At 44.7% G+C, this 16,652-nt stretch overlaps 1 protein-coding gene across 4 annotated transcripts in view; it reads left to right on the top strand.

The window, feature by feature from the left end:
* The window catches only part of TJP2 (tight junction protein 2), a 131,299-nt gene that overhangs the window by 56,157 nt on the left and 58,490 nt on the right, over positions 1-16,652 (top strand). For 3 of the 4 annotated variants that reach the window (XM_040356875.1, XM_040356867.1, XM_040356858.1), the window contains 2 exons: positions 11,908-11,961; positions 15,995-16,119. In XM_040356875.1, the coding sequence (XP_040212809.1) occupies positions 11,917-11,961; positions 15,995-16,119 (170 nt within the window). In that variant the 5' untranslated portion in view covers positions 11,908-11,916. Of the gene's footprint in view, positions 1-1,780; positions 1,897-11,907; positions 11,962-15,994; positions 16,120-16,652 lie in introns of those variants that run through there. The other variant, XM_040356851.1, reaches the window with a different exon arrangement.

The following is a 16,652-nucleotide window of genomic DNA, read 5'->3' as shown; positions in this document are numbered from 1 at the left end:
CTGTGCTCATCAAAAGCAGCTACTGTAACTATCAATTTCCACCAGTTTGCCCCAATCAATTGCTGCCAGTGTGCCCCCCGCCCGGCACTTACCTGTCTCGGGTCAGCGCATTCCTCCACGCTCCCTCCTCGATGTCTTCTCCCATCTCTCTTCTGCTACGATTGGACGCCTGATTGGCTGAAGCGACAGGCGCTGTGATTGGACGCCTATCGGGTGACGGGTAACCAGACCCGGTGCACCTGGTTGGATGAGAGACGGGTCAGTCTTAGGGAAGCTATTTATTCGATTCCCGTAAACGCACAGCAGAACGCCCGCTATTTAGAAATTTGGAAGCCTATTCAAGCGCATGGCTCTAATCAGGCTGCCTATTGGAGCCGACGGCTCTAATCAGACACTTCCAAATACACCCCCGCTGCTGTAATTCAGATGCCTGGTGCCTGACAAGGGGCCGGACACCTGAATAGGGGGCGGCTGCGGCGACAATAGATAGATTCATGCATTGCATGAATCTATCTATTGTTGATTGACAGGTGCAGGAGAGAGGAGGCGCGGTACACCTGCGCCCTCCTATGGATGCACCGCCACCACGGAGATCTGTTAACCGGCTCTATAGAGAGCGCGTCAAAATATCTTTCTATTGCAAATTGGATGCGCGGAACCGGCGACCAATTCGCAATGGTGTCAACCCTTTCTAAATCTCCAGCGTGTGAGGTGCCTCAGTCCCTCACCACATTCTATGGTTTCATCATTCAACTCCTACCTCACTACAGGTTACAGCACTGATGTAGGGATTGGAGGATGGATCCCCAGCATATGGCGGGGAACAAAGGCATCAGACACTCCTGGAAGTGTTGAATTCCGAAGAGTTTTTTTTTTTTTAAGTCTGCAGCACTGAAAAGTAGGAGAAACACAGAGGTGAGTCTAAAGCCTCATACATACGATTGGATTTTCATCTGACAAAGCGTAGGACTTTTGTCCAAAGGGCATTGGCCGTGAACTTGTCTGGCATACAAACGGCATTGCCGGCCAACAAACGCGAAACTATGTGGTTTTTCAGCTCTTTATTAGCACCACCCTTTGGGCAACTTCTGCTAATGTTGTGTTATGGTGAGCATTGCTTCTGAGCATGCGTGTTTGTACTTTGGAGTCTTGTCTGAAGGACACACGATTGGATAATCCGACAACACACATTTGTTGGTGGACAATTTTAAAGCATGCTATTCCACATTTGTTGGCGGAAAATCCAACAACAATTGTCCGATGGAGCATACAAACGGTCAGATTTTCCGACAAAGGTCTGCTATCACACTTTAACCGTCGCATAATCCGATCGTGCGTACAGGGCCTTTAACATTCTTCTATGGCAGAACTTGTTATTTTGAATTTTAGAAAGTTAGACGCGCAATAAAAATTACAATAAGGGTATTGCTAGTCCAACAGTCAAAGGTCAAGTGTCTATTGTGTAATCCTTGTAGCAGTTCTGCATAGTTTGCCTGTATATCGCCACCTCTTACTAAATAAGGCGTGCTAAGCTATAAAAAAAACTAAAAGAGGAAAACACGCATGCAATGCCATGTGATAAATCCGTCTGTTATGTATACGCTTTTACCCACCATTGTAACCCACAGATGTACTGTCAAACAAGCAAGATCAGGTTACTTGCTGAAAGGTGCACTGAACAAGAGGTGGGGCCTCTAAAGTAATTATTAACATGAGATCATTTGACTTATAGGATGATAGTAGATTTTTTTCCCTTGCATGCTTCTCTCACTGCCCACGGCACACCATGCCATGCAGACAGACAGCAAACCTGTCCGCAAACTCTCTTCATGCATAGTACAGCACAGGCGCCGCAACACATGGCCAGGAAAACTGACGGTCAGGTTCCAAGATCAGGTAAACTAAGACACCATGTGTTTTATTCAGCAGTGGACAGATATGTGACAGGTTAAGACTTGGACGTTGATGATCGGTTTTCATGATGAATGTAGAAGGCTGTGATGGCATTAGAAGAGTAATAAAGCCTAATGCTGAAGTTCTGATTCAATACATTTACTGTATGTCAGTGACAGGTTACCGTAACTATAATGACCATATTGGAAGTTCTCTCCAACTACAGAGCCGGTTTTATGAAAAGATCTATATCTATATAATATGTTTACTGTGCAGGATTTACACAATTTTAAGGGTTCTTAAAAACGTTTCTGCGCACCCCCCTTTTTTTTTATTATTAATAAATATATATAATATTACGTATTGCAGACCCTCTCATAAAATGGCACCAAACAAGTTGAAAACTGTCTGTAGATTTCATTCTTATGGAAATTCGGAAAAAGCATTATGCGCGTTGGAATGCTTCCGAAATCATTGCGTCGATTATTTCATTAAAACGCCTTTACATTTTCATTCAAAGATGCTACTTGAATGGAATCCCAGACGTATTAAACAGGTTTCTTTTGTGCTTAGAGCATGCGCATTATAATATGTAAATTTTTCGGGAATGAAAACCACATTCACAGTTAGAATTTTGTTTTACTTTTGCAAAAAATTCCATACCGCGCCTTCAAAATTTTCTCTTGACTTTGGCTAGAAATGATCACCATTTTGACTCCACTAACTATTAGAAAATCAAACGACGTCCTGAAAAAGGAAAATTTTAGAGATACAAATTCTACTTCTGTATGGTTCTGTATGGCCCCTGCTTATAATTTTAATACTAATTAACTCGCTACATTCCTCCTAAAAAAAAAAAAAGAAAAAGCTTTACACATTCTAATTTAGATTCAGCAAACAGAAGACTCTTTTTTTTTTTTTTTTTTTTTTTTGGTATGAATTACTTTGAAGGACCATTGATTAACACTGGCAACCCGTTTCAGTGATTGGTAATATGCATATAAGTAAGCAAGGGTTACAGTCGGAGACCTAAAGTTGAGTACTCCGTGCCACAGTTGGGCTACACCCACCCTCAGACATAAAGTGAAGCTGCATTTGAGAGGAACAAAAAAGCACAATCCAGCACAAATGGAACATAAGGGAGGATGCTGCTGTGCGCCCAAAGAAATGCCCAATGCTGGTTCTGAAGGATTGGGGGGTTTGCCATGCTCTGAAGGGGGCATCTCTGTTCCAAACTACGCATTCACTTTTAGACCCATATGATGTGCATGGAGGCGAGTAGAGGGTTCTCACAAAGGTGTGCTGTGTCACAAGTGTATTGCTTAGGGTAAAATGACTTTAAAGGTACCACTATGATCACAAATCGGGGGTATCACAAAGTACTAAAATCACAATAATCCCTGCAGGTAATGAACTTCCTTCCTGGCCATGTCACTTTCTAGCTGCCTGCATTGTGACCCTCCATGTGTACCATCCTTGACCATGACTGACCATATCTAGCGGGCTATGCGGGAGCGTTGCTCCTTTTGTTGGCTCTGCCAGCACTGTAGTGAGGTGCCCCATTCGCCCCTTATTATGACACTGTCGGCAGTGGGCTAGAATCAGGGGTGTCAAACTCCATTTCATTGTGGGCCGCATCAGCATTATGATTGCCCTCAAAAGGGCCAGTTGTATCTGTAAGATTAGATGTCCAGCGCATCCCCTCCCCTTACTTTAGATGACAAGAGCCACCCCACCATCAGAAGTTGAGTCCCCCACTCTTCCTTGCATCACAGTGCACCCTTTCTTTCCTTATGCTGCAGCTGGGAATAAGCTGGATGTATTGCTAGAAAGCAAGGGTCTGGAGGAGGGCTGGAGCTCTCTTGCAGCTGCAGGAGAGGTGCGAGGGCCACAAAAAAATGCCCTGGAGGGCCGGATTCGGCCCGCGGGCCTTGTGTTTGCCACCTGTGGGCTAGATCCTGCCACAGTAGTTCTTTTAGGGCCATGATTCTGTAGGGGGTTCTGCTTGGGGATAGGTTGGGTCCAGCCCCCGTACCCCATTCATCTAGTAGGTGTCCTTCTTTGTTGGGTTTTGGGGAGGGTGGGTTAGGGGGAGTTCTATGCTGGGTGGGAAGGTGAGTTGTCTGGCTTCTAGGGGGACCAGTTTGGTGTTGCACGCTGATATTTTTACCTTTTTTTTTATTATTTAAAACATTTGTTAACTCTCTTTATGGATGTGTTTTTATATCCTTTTTGTTTTTTTGTGTTCATCCTATGTGCAACTGATTTTCTGATACACACCCTCCTAGTATTACTAGGTGAGTCCTATACATTTCATTTTTAGCAGGATTCCCATATGTCTATGTCTGTTGGTAACAAGATATGTATCCCTCCCATATGCACAGTATCTCACAAAAATGAGTACACCCCTCACATTTTTGTAAATATTTTATTATATCTTTTAATGTGACAACACTGAAGAAATGACACTTTACTACAATGTAAAGTACTCAATGTAGTACTCATTAATGGCTGCGTGTTGACTTATTTTGAGAGGACAGCAAATGTACACTGTTATACAAGCTGTACAGTCACTACTTTACATTGTAGCAAAGTGTAATTTCTTCAGTGTGTGTGTGTGTGTGTGTGTGTGTGTGTGTGTGTGTGTGTGTATGATCCACCCCGTGTGAAAGGGGCCTTAGGTGCAGTTTGAGTATATTTCTTTTTCTGCTTGTAGATCAAATAGTGTTAGAGCCCTTTCACATGGGTGTCCGTTGTTATCCGATTCCCCCCCATAGAGAAAAGCGGAGATCTAACCGGTCTGTCTCTGCACGGTGTGCAGAGATGGACTAGTCATCCGCTGGCTCGGGGGGGGGGGGGGGAATCCACAAAGCGATCCCCGCTGAGCAAGCGGATGTCTAAAAACGGATCCGTACGTGTGAAAGGGCCCTTACTCTGAGTTTATGAACACTATTTTAGTCTAGATGTGTTTGTGAAGCTTCAGCTTCTAGGAGCAGAAAAAAAACATGGTGGCGGCCACTGGGATCCTTAACAACCAGTGAATAGCTGGTTGTTAAAGTGGTTGTAAACCCATTACAAACACTTTAACCTACAGGTAAGCCTAGATTAAGGCTTACCTGTAGGTGCAATAAATATCTCCCACACCCAAAAGGTATAGGAGATATTTGCAGAAATAGCGGCACCGATGTCTACGGCGCATGCACCGTAGACATCAGGCGCACTGAGCGTGCTGCTTCTAATGGCGATCATGCCGTTAGTATTGGAGCGCACATGCTCCAGCCAGTCACAGCTTGGGAGCCGCGATACCCGGAAGTCACTCTGGGAGAGATGGTGGCGTTGGAGGCGAACGTGGACTGCTGCGGGGGCTTCAATCTAGCTCATTATGCATACTAGCTCATTATACCTTTTGTCTTGCAGGGTGAATTTTATTTTTTTTGAGAGGGTTTACTTCCTCTTTAAGGAGTGGGCCAGCAAGTCAGCTGCCACATCCTTAACATTGGGTGACTCATCAGCTGTCAGAGGGGTTCCCCGCTGACAGCTGAATGTAAACAAAGGAATTGCTGGCAATGAAAAGGGGTAAAGAAAAAAAAAAAGGATGGGGTCCCAGCCCCTTAAAAAAATAAAAAATATTTATTCTAGCTAGTGTGCATGGAGCCAAGTGTGCAGTTACATACCCCCCCCCCCCCCCAAATTTGTGCCATTTATGAATGAGGTACAGGTATTCTTTGAAGAATTTGGTATTCTTGAGAATGAAAGAGTAGCTACCAGGTTAGAGATGTGAAAGTAATATTTTGCAGATAGCTGTAGACTGTAGGAGCCCTAAAATAGCACGTGTACTTTTTATGAATGTATCTCTTAGACAATCATGTGACTCATGCAATAGGTAACACGCAGTTATTGAAAGGAAGTCTTCAATTACATGTGAAACATTTCATTGTGAACATCTTACAAAGGCCCAATTTACCAGGAAAGCTGTAATTATTATTAATCAGTTCCTCCATTTCTGCCCCCTACTTATGGAGGATTCAGAAGATGGGTCCTGACTAAACTCATTTTTGGTTGGGGTCTTTAGTCCCTTGTTGCCACTTGTTGTTCTATCAGAGATTACAGCAAGGGGGGTGTGGTTACTGGTGTGCGATGAAATAAGCGAGCAGAAAAGTCCCTGAGAAATTGAAATGTGTTAACTAGGGTTGCAACAAAGGAATAAATTAATTTGGATAAAGTTTTTTTTTTTTTTTTTTTCTTTTTTCTTTTCTTTTTTCCAAGTCTATCTCTGCATTTTTTGGCCATACATTATACCATTTTCCTTTTTAGAGTTACCAAAACCATATATTACGAGATGAGACCTAAACATTTTAAATGTGTATTCAATCAGGCAGGCCCTTGCACTACATAGTTGAAGGTAAATCTAAAGGAAATTGAACTAGAAAATTTGTATAGTGTAGACCAGAGACGGAGGGCTATTGCTGCGCTACTTTCTTTGCTACAGAATTACCTGCTCTATTTCCACTGGATATAATTCATTGTACATCTCAATTATTACCCTCCTCCCCATGCTCTGAACTTATTTGTTTTAACTTGGCCACTGTGTGTCCTCTGTGGCCACACAGAGCTCTATGACCCCCCCCCCCCCCCCCCCCCATTGGCAGTAGTCATTTTCGGGAATCCTGGTGTATCATACGTACTCCTTGATCGATCCGTATATCTCCTGATAAAGCTATTGGGCAAAACATGTTGTGCTAATATACAAATATGAAATGTATCTTTAAACAAACCAGCTCTGTTGTACTTTTTAATGCTATTCTCATTAAAATTATGTACTTTTTTTTTTTTTTTTTTTTTTTATATTTGGTTTCCATTATTATCTGTAAGCACCATGATAGTCCCCTTTTTCTCTTTCCCATTCTACACATTTGTATAGTGTGTTTCATGTCTGCATCCTCCAAATGACACAGATTGGCAGTTGAGCAAGTCTTCAGATTCAGTGTATGCTTCTTGTCTTTTAACATACCGTACTCTCTTCCTACACGAGGTGTGGACACGGCTTGCCATTACACATCAAATATTTTTATCCCGCAGACGACACACCCATGCTTCCACATTCTGCATGCAGCAGTGAATACAAAATCAAAGGAACTTCTGTCATAGTAAAATAAAGGAAAATACCAGATGTGCTCGTCCCATACCTTTCTTGCCACGGGTTAAGGATTCCTGCTCAACAGCCTTCAGCCTAGGCAGCTAAGGTCACACGATCTCTCTATTTTCTGCAGGGAAGTCTCTCTCGTTTTTAATTATTGATATGAGAACAAAAAAATCTGCCCTTGGGTATGGAGATGTATGTATGTATGTATGTATGTATGTATGTATGTGAGTGTGTATATTAATGCACGCGCACTTTTTTTTTTTTTTAATGAACCCCCACAACATTTTTATGTGTAAATGTAATGTGTGTGTGTGTGTGTGTGTGTGTGTGTATAGGCTTGCCTCTGTTGTCTATTGCTTAAAATGTTTTGCCACTAATATCTGATTTTCCTACTGTTCACCCACAGGTAGCCATGCTTCTGGTTCTTGAACTGTGTTCTACATAATTATAAAAAGGATTTTCTGATTGGTCATAGCAGACCCCTGTAGTCTCTGGTGATTTTCTAATTGGTCATGGCAGACCCCTGTAGTCTCTGGGGGTTTTCTGATTGGTCATGGCAGACCCCTGTAGTCTCTGGTGATTTTCTAATTGGTCATGGCAGACCCCTGTAGTCTCTGCAGATTCTATAAATGATCATGGCAGACCTATGTAGTCTCTGGGGACTTTCTGATTGGTCAGAACACAGAAGTCAGTAGTACTTTGGGTGACAGGTGAACAGCTGGTAGAGTCTAGATTTTTGAGCGGGCATATGTAGAAAAAATTTACTTCGAACATTTAAACTCAACCTCCCTAACATTTACACAATCGCAGATTTATTAGGTACACCTTGCTAGTTGGACCCCTTTTTTGCCTTCAGAACTGCCTTCATGCTTCACGGTGTAGATTCAACAAGGTGTTGGAAACATTCCTCAGATTTTGGTCCATAGTGATATGATAGCATCACGCAGTTGCTGCAGATTTGTCAGTTGCACATCCATGATGCGAATCTCCAGTGCCACCACGTCCCAAAGATGCTTTATTGGAAAGAGGTGTGGTGACTGGTAGACATTGGAGTACAGTTCATTTATTGCCATGTTCAAGAAACCAGTTTGAGATGATTTGAACTTGGTGACATGGTGCATTATCCTGCTGGACGTTGCCATCAGGAGATGGGTACATGGTCAGCAACAATTCTTGGGTAGGACGTGGCATTTAAACAATGCTCAATTGGTACAAAGGGGCCCATAGAGTGGCAAGAAAATATCCCCCACACCATTACACCACCACCAGCCTGAACCGTTAATACAAGGCAGGATGGATCCATCCTTTCATGTTGTTTACAATGATCTCTGACCCTACCATTTGATGAGTCTCAATTTCATCTGCGACATTCAGACTAGGCAATGTTTTTCCAATCTTCTATTGTCCAATTTTGGTGTGCCTGTGCGAATTGTAGCCTTAAGTTTCCTGTTCTTAGCTAACAGGAGTGGCAACGGTGTAGTCTTCTGCTGCTTCAAGGTTCAATGTGTTGTGCGTTCAGAGATGGTATTCTGCATATCTTGGTTGTAACGAGTAGTTATTTGAGTTACTGTTGCCTTTCTATCATCTCAAACCGGTCTGCCCATTCTCCCCTGACCTCTGACATCAACAAGGCATTTTCATCCACACAACTGCCACTCGCTGGATATTTTTTCTTTTTCCGGACCATTCTCTGTAAACCCTAGAGATGGCTATGCGTGAAAATCTCAGTCAATCAGCAGTTTTTGAAAAGCTCAGACCAGCCCATCTGGCACCAACAACCATGCCACGTTCAAAGTCGCTTAAATCCTCTTTCTTCCCAATTCTGATGCTCAATTTGAAGTTCGTCTTCACCATGTCTAGATGTCTAAATGCATTGAGTTGCAGCCATGTAATTGGCTGATTAGCAATTTGTGTTACCAAGCAATTGAACAGGTGTACCTAATAAAGTGGTCGGCGTGTATGTGTGTGTGTAATAATTATATTTTCAGTAGAGCAGGGAACAGTAAAGTGGCGATTCTAGACGAGTGGGTATTCCAACACTTCTGCACTCAAAACTGAAAAAAATGAAATGCACTTTAACAGTACTTCTTTTATCGCCCGGCTCAATTAACCACTTAAGGACCGCCTCATGTAAATATACGTCAGCAGAATGGCACGGACAGGCACATGCACGTACCTATACGTCCTCTGCTTGACGTGGGTCGGGGGTCCGATCGGGACCCCCCCCCCGGTACATGCGGCGGTCCTTAAGCCTCGGGGAGCGATCCGGGACGACGGCGCGGCTATTCGTTTATAGCCGCTCCCCGGCGCTGAAGAACGGGGAGAGCTGTATGTAAACACGGCTTCCCCGTGCTTCACTATGGCGGCGCATCGATCGAGTGATCCCTTTTGTTAGGGAGACTCGATCAATGATGTCAGTCCTACAGCCACACCCCCCTACAGTTGTAAACACACACTAGATGTACCCTAAATGTTACAGCGCCCCCTGTGGTTAACTCCCAAACTGCAACTGTCATTTTCACAATAAAGAATGCAATTTAAATGCATTTTTTGCTGTGAAAATGACAATCGTCCCAAAAATGTGTCAAAATTGTCCGAAGTGTCCGCCATAATGTCGCAGTCACGAAAAAAATCGCTGATCGCCGCCATTAGTAATAAAAAAAATAAAAATGCAATAAAACTATCCCCTATTTTGTAAACGCTATAAATTTTGCGCAAACCAACCGATAAACGATTATTGCGATTTTTTTTTTTTTTTTTTTTTTTTTTTTTTTACCAAAAATAGGTAGAAGAATACGTATCGGCCTAAACTGAGGGAAAAAAAATGTATATATGTTTTTGGGGGATATTTATTATAGCAAAAAGTAAAAAATATTGCATTTTTTTTCAAAATTGTCGCTCTATTTTTGTTTATAGCGCAAAAAATAAAAACCGCAGAGGTGATCAAATACCACCAAAAGAAAGCTCTATTTGTGGGGAATAGTTGCACGACCGCGCAATTGTCTGTTAAAGCGACGCAGTCCCGAACTGTAAAAACCCCTTGGGTCTTTAGGCAGCATATTGGTCCGGGGCTTAAGTGGTTAAAGAGTACTTTTTTTACAATTTTTTTTTATAAATATATATATTTATATACACTGCTCAAAAAAAAAAAAGGAACACTTTGAAAACATATCCGATGTCGACGGGCAAAAATCTCATGCTGGATATCTATACTGATATGGACTGGGTAATGTGTTTGGAATGAAAGGATGGCACATGATTTGATAGAAATACAAATTATCCACCTACAGAGGGCTGAATTCAAAGATACTCCGAAAATCAAAGTGAAAAAATTATGCAGCAAGCTAGTCCATGTTGCTGAAATTTCATTGCAACAACTCAAAATGGTCCTCAGTTTGTATGGCCCCCAAGTGCTTGTATGCATGTCTGACAACATCGGTCATGCTCCTAATGAGACGACGAATGGTGTCCTGGGGTATTTCCTCCCAGATCTGGACCAGAGCATCACTGAGCTCCTGAACAGACTGGCGGCACCGGATGACCCGAAACATAATGTCCCAGAGGTGTTCTTTTGGATTTAGGTCAGGTGAGCGTGGGGGCCATTCAGTAGTATCAATTTCTTCATCCTCCAGGAACTGGCTACATACTCTCGCCACATGAGGCCGGGCATCGTCGTGCACCAGGAGGAACCCAGGACCCACTGCACCAGCGTAGGGTCTGACAATGGGTCCAAGGATTTCATCCTGATACCTAATGGCAGTCAGGGTGCCATTGTATAGCCTGTAGAGGTCTGTGCATCCCTCCATGGATATCCCTCCCCAAACCATCACTAACCCACCACCAAACCAGTCATGCTGAACGATGTTACAGGCAGCATAAAGTTATCCGCTGCTTCTCCAGACCCTTTCATGTCTGTCACATATGCTCAGGGTGAACCCGCTCTCATCTGTGAAAAGCATGGGGCACCAGTGGCGGACCTACCAATTCTGGTGTTCAATGGAAAATGCCAATGGAGCTCCACAGTGTCCGGCAGTGAGCACAGAGCACACTAGGGGACGTCGGGCCCTCAGGCCACCCCCATGAAGTCTGTTTCTGATTGTTTGGTCAGAGACATTCACACCAGTGGCCTGCTGGAGGTCATTTTGTAGGGCAATGGCAATGCTTATCCTGTTCCTCCTTGCACAAAGGAGCAGATACCGGTCCTGCTGATGGGTTAAGGACCTTCTACGGCTCGGTCCAGCTCTCCTAGAGTAACTGCCTGTCTCCTGGAATCTCCTCCATGCTCTTGAGACTGTGCTGGGAGACCAGGCAAACCTTTTGGCAATGACACATATTGCCTGTGCAACCTTTTTATAGGGTCCAAATATCGCCTCGTGCTACCAGTAGTGACACTGACACTAGCCAAATACAAAACTAGTGAAAAACAGTCAGAAAAGATGAGTAGGGAAAAAAATGTCAGACGCCTTCACCTGAAAAACATTCCTGTTTTGGAGGTCGTCTCATTGTTGCCCATCTAGTGCACCTGTTGTTAATCAGTTTCAGCTGCTTTGCTGTTAATTTCAATTAACAACCCCCTCTGTATACACCCCTCCCCCTCTGTATACACCCTCCCTCTCTGCTACTTAACTGACCAGATTAATATCCCAGGAGTTCTGATTCAAAAGTGTTCCTTTTTAAAAAAAAAAAAAAAATGAGCAGTGGTGGTGTGGTTGTGTGTGTTTTTTTTTTTTTTTTTTTAATACAATATACTTTGTAACATGTGTTGTATTGTATTATAACTAAATAATAGTTTGCATAGCCATACATATTATCACCGTGGCAGTATGACTTTTTTTCTTAGAGGCCTAATGATTTGTTTGTCTTTCATCTAGGCCTCCAGCATGGAAGAGACCATATGGGAGCAGTATACGGTGTCTTTGCAGAAGGTAAGCACATTAAAGTTTTTTTCCCTCTTTTAATCACTCCCATTGACTAACTGCACTGTATCATATTTTCTTTATGCCCTAAAATGACTAGAAAGTATTTTGTGCGTTTACAGCTTTACTAAGATGAACTGGTATTTCCTTAGGTACAGTACTGAGTTTTTAGTTTACAAAAAAATTAAAATAAATTCTAGCTCTCAGAATAGCACTTTAGCCTCTTCAAATGATTTATGCACATACAGTACATGTGTAAAATAATGAACGGCAACTTGGGTTTTTGTATTTTTTAGTTATTTATTTTTTACTCTATGAGCCGCACATTAAATACAATGGACTGCATTTAAATCCATAAAAAAAAAAAAGACTGCCTAAAAATGGTGAGGTTTTCGGAGAGCAGTGTGCAAAAGGCCTAAAGCTTACACCCCAATGTACTGCACAGCACTCCCACATGCTTCTTGTTCTCCACACACTGGGGGTGAAGAAATCTCAGTTCCTCGGTTGACATCCTCCTTGACTCTGCCACTCAAGCCTGGCTGAACATCGTCCTAGGCTTTACGAATTGCTCATGAACATCAGCAGGTGGTGGGATGGACCTGTAGGGCACCCTATGTGTCTTCTGCACATGCAGGTGTGCCTTGCAGGACTAATGCCAAATCATTAGTGCAGCCCCACATATTGTACTTTCTTTTTTTTAAAACGGAGCACCACCCAAAAGGGGAAGCTCTGCTTGTCTGCCCCCCTCTGCTGCCACATTTGGCACATTTTTGGGGGGAAGCTGGTACCTGGCTATGACAGGTACCCGCTCCCAGTTTGCTGTGGCAGACTGAGCCGAAAGTTCGCCAACTCCTTCCCCTGCAGCCGGCCAATTCACAAAGCGCAGCGTAGTAGGTCACTGGCTTTAAAGCCACATGGCTTCACTGCCTTATTCTTATTCACGATGGCGTTTAAAAAAAAAAAAAACAGCTCAGGTAAGGACACAGATTCCTAGCCAGATAAAGCCCCGTACACAGGATCGGACCTTTGTCTGACCAAATTCACATCGGAATTCCAATGGAATTCTATTGGAGGAAAAGAGAACATGTTCTCTATGTAAACTCCGATGGAATTACTCCGATGGGGCATACAGTAGGTGACTGCGATATTGTGTCAATCTAGCTTCTTTTCTCGGCGAGATTGACCACCTACGAGCCCCTTTGCGGGAGCCAGCGCCAGGGCGGGGATCCGGCTTGGATTCCCGCCAATTCTAGATGCCGTGTTTGGGATGAATCATGAGGGGGAACTCCACGCCAAATTTTAAATAAAAAAACGGCATGGGTTTCCCTCCAGGAGCATACCAGGCCCTTAGGTCTGGTATGGATTGTAAGGAGAAGTCCCCTACGCTGAAAAAAACGGCGTGGGGGTTCCCCCAAAATCAATACCAGACCCGTATCCGAGCACCCCGGCCGGTCAGGAAAGGAGTGGGGACGAGCGCCCCCCCCCCCCTCCTGAGCCGTACCAGGCCGCATGCCCTCAACATGGGGGGGGGGGGGGGGGGAAAGAGGTGGATGCTCTGGGGCAGGGGTGCCCACCTCAAAGCACCATGTCCCCATGTTAAGGTCAGGGCCTCTTCCCGACAACCCTGGCCGTTGGTTGTTGGGGTCTGCGGGCGGGGGGGCTTATCGGAATCCGGGAGCCCCCTTTAATGAGGGGGCCCCCAGATACCGGCCCCCCACCCTAGGTGAATGAGTATGGGGTACATCGTACCCCTACCCATTCATCTGGAGGAAAAGTGTAAAAAAAATAAACACACAACACAGGTTTTTAAAATCATTTATTAGTCCGGCTTGGGGGTCTTCTCTGCTCTCTGGGGGTCTTCTTCTGACCTCGGGGGTCGTCTTTCATCTTCTCCGCTCTCTTCTCTTCTTCTGCTCTCCAGTGTAGTCTCCGCGCTCCCCGGTTCTTCTCCCGATCGCTCTCCGGTGCCTTCTTCGGGGCTGGCCGCTGCTATCTTCGTTTACTAGCGGCGGGCAGCCCGGTCTTCCTTGTGGCCTTCTTCCCTCTTCTTTTCTTTCAATGTTGACTCATCGCTCCCTCCCGCTGTAATACCGGCCGTGCGGTGCGCAACGATTTATATAGGCCTCTTATGACGTCCCAGTCCCAGCATACTCCGGTACACGAGGAAGACCACTCTGCCCGCCGCTAGTAAAAGAGCTTCAAAGAAGATGGCGGCGGCCAGCCCCGAAGAAGGCACCGGAGAAAGAGCAGGGGGAGCGCGGAGACGACACCGGAGAGCAGGAGAAGAGAGTGGAGAAGACGAAAGACGACCCCCGAAGTCAGAAGAAGACCCCAGGAGCTGACTAATAAATGATTTTAAAAACCTGTGTTGTGTGTTTATTTTTTTTACACTTTTTTTCCTCCAGGTGAATGTGTAGGGGTAGATGTACCCCATACTCATTCACCTAGGGTGGGGGGCCCCCTTATTAAAGGGGGCTCCCAGATTCCGACAAGCAGACCCCCACAAGCAACGGCCAAAGTTGTCGGGAAGAGGCCCTGTCCTTATCAACATGGGGACAGGGTGCTTTGGGGTGGGGGCCGCAGGGCGCCCCTAAGCACCCACCCCCCCCCCATGTTGAGGGCATGCGGCCTGGTACGGCTCAGGAGGAGGAGGGGGCGCTCGCTCGTCCCCACTCCTTTCCTGACCGGCTGGTCGGTGTGCTCGGATACGGGTCTGGTATGGATTTTGGGGGGAACCCCCACGCCGTTTTTTTTTTTTTTTTTTTTCCGTCAGGGGCTTCTCCTTACAATCCATACCAGGCCCTAAGATCTGGTATGCTCCTGGAGGGGAACACATGACGTTTTTTTATTTAAAATTTGGCGTGGAGTTCCCCCTCATGATTCATACCAAGTCGGATCCCCATCGCGCTTGCTGGAATGTGCTTTTCCTATTGCAGCGAGTGCGAAATATCGGCACCCTGTCGCCGAGAACCAGCGTGATGCGGTCGTGCTAGAAACACATTCTCGGGGGACAGGTACTGTGTACACGGTCGGAATTTCCGATGGAAAAATCCGTCTGACTTTTTCCATTGGAAATTCCGATCGTGTGTACGGGGCATTAGTGTCCCTTGTATTAAAAGTCAGCAGCTACAATATTTGTATCTGTCAACTTTTTTACATTTTTTGGGGGAAGCCTGGAGCTCCTCTATAAATTCCCTGAGTACGAGAGAGCGCATAAAGTGTGGGATTGTTGCATAGTGTGTGGATTGAAGTTCATAGTCAAAGTTCACCTTTCAATTTAGGTGAGATTCGTTTCCCTTTTTGACATTGCATCACAGCACACATAGGTAAATAGAATCCATTTCTGTAAATCATTGCACATGCTCATGAAAGTGTTTATGGACTGGGACCTGGGAGTGAATTGTGGATTGGGGGAGGAAGATTTATGCTATTTGTGTACAGACGGCACTAAAATCTGACACCGATTTATGTTTGACCACTCTACTCTAAAACATTGGTTTTGGTGTCCATGTCCCCGTTTTCCCTCACTTGCTATCCTAGGGGGAGAGTTACTAAACCTGAGACAAACAGAATCTGGTGCCACTGTGCATAGTAACCAATCTGCTTCTAACTTCAGCTTTTTCAATGAAGCTTTGACACTAAGGGTACGTTCACTCTGAACGCGGGTGTGTAATCGTGCAAGTTCAGCTGAACTCGCACGATTTCAAACCCACATTTTGGTGAGTTCAGGGGTGATTTGAAAGACATCTGTGCGGATCCATGCACAGATGTCTATTGCAATCGCCCCCAAAGTCACCAAAAGTAGTGTAGGAACTACTTTTGGAAATCAGTGCAGCGCCGCAAAGTTGGCGTCGCACCAATTGGGACAGTGCTGTTGCCGGCAATAGGCTGCGATTTGGCATGTCATATATAAAAAAAGTGTGTGTGTGTGTGTGTGTGTGTGTGTGTGTGTGTAATAAATATATTATATCCTATCTAAAACTTTTCATCAGTAACAGTGCTTTAATCAGATTTATTAACTCTGTATATTCTGCTTTTACAGGATAGCAAAAAAGGCTTTGGAATTGCAGTCTCTGGGGGAAAAGATAATCCACACTTTGAAAATGGTGAACCTTCCATTGTCATTTCAGATGTGCTTATTGGGGGTCCAGCTGATGGGTTTTTACAGTAAGTATATAAACAATATAAGTTTATTCTTGCTTGGGCAACCTTGAAAGCCTTGTGCCCCATTAGAACATTGGTTGTGATGATGAATCCTTTTGCATAATAGTGATAGATTTAAGCCGGATATATATAGATTGAAATTCAGGCTGCTTAACAGGGATTCAATCCATCTATGGGCAGGCTGTTTGTACCCTAATCCCTAATCCCGCCCTCAAAATTTCCACTCGCATTATGCGAGTGGATTTTGAGGTCTGGCGAGTCTGGGCTGCCTGGGAGCAGGGGGGTGAGCAAGGAGTGATCTTAGGGGAAGGGAGGGGAGAGTCGCCGCCACTGCTACCGATGCTGCCGCCGAGTGGTTGTTCAGAGTGCGGGGAACATAACAGCTTTCAATTCAATAGCTGTGTGGGGGAGGGGCTGTATATGACGGCTCATGGCGGGGAACACATCTAATGAATTAAAAGCTGTTATGTTCCCTGCACTCTGAACAACCAGGCAGCAGCTCCTCCTTCTCTCCTCTCCTCTCCTCTCTTACCCAG

The sequence above is a fragment of the Rana temporaria genome, chromosome 1 (genome assembly GCF_905171775.1).
Source record: "Rana temporaria chromosome 1, aRanTem1.1, whole genome shotgun sequence".
NCBI classification, from domain to species: Eukaryota; Metazoa; Chordata; class Amphibia; order Anura; family Ranidae; genus Rana; species Rana temporaria.
This window is presented reverse-complemented; position numbering and strand designations above follow the sequence as displayed.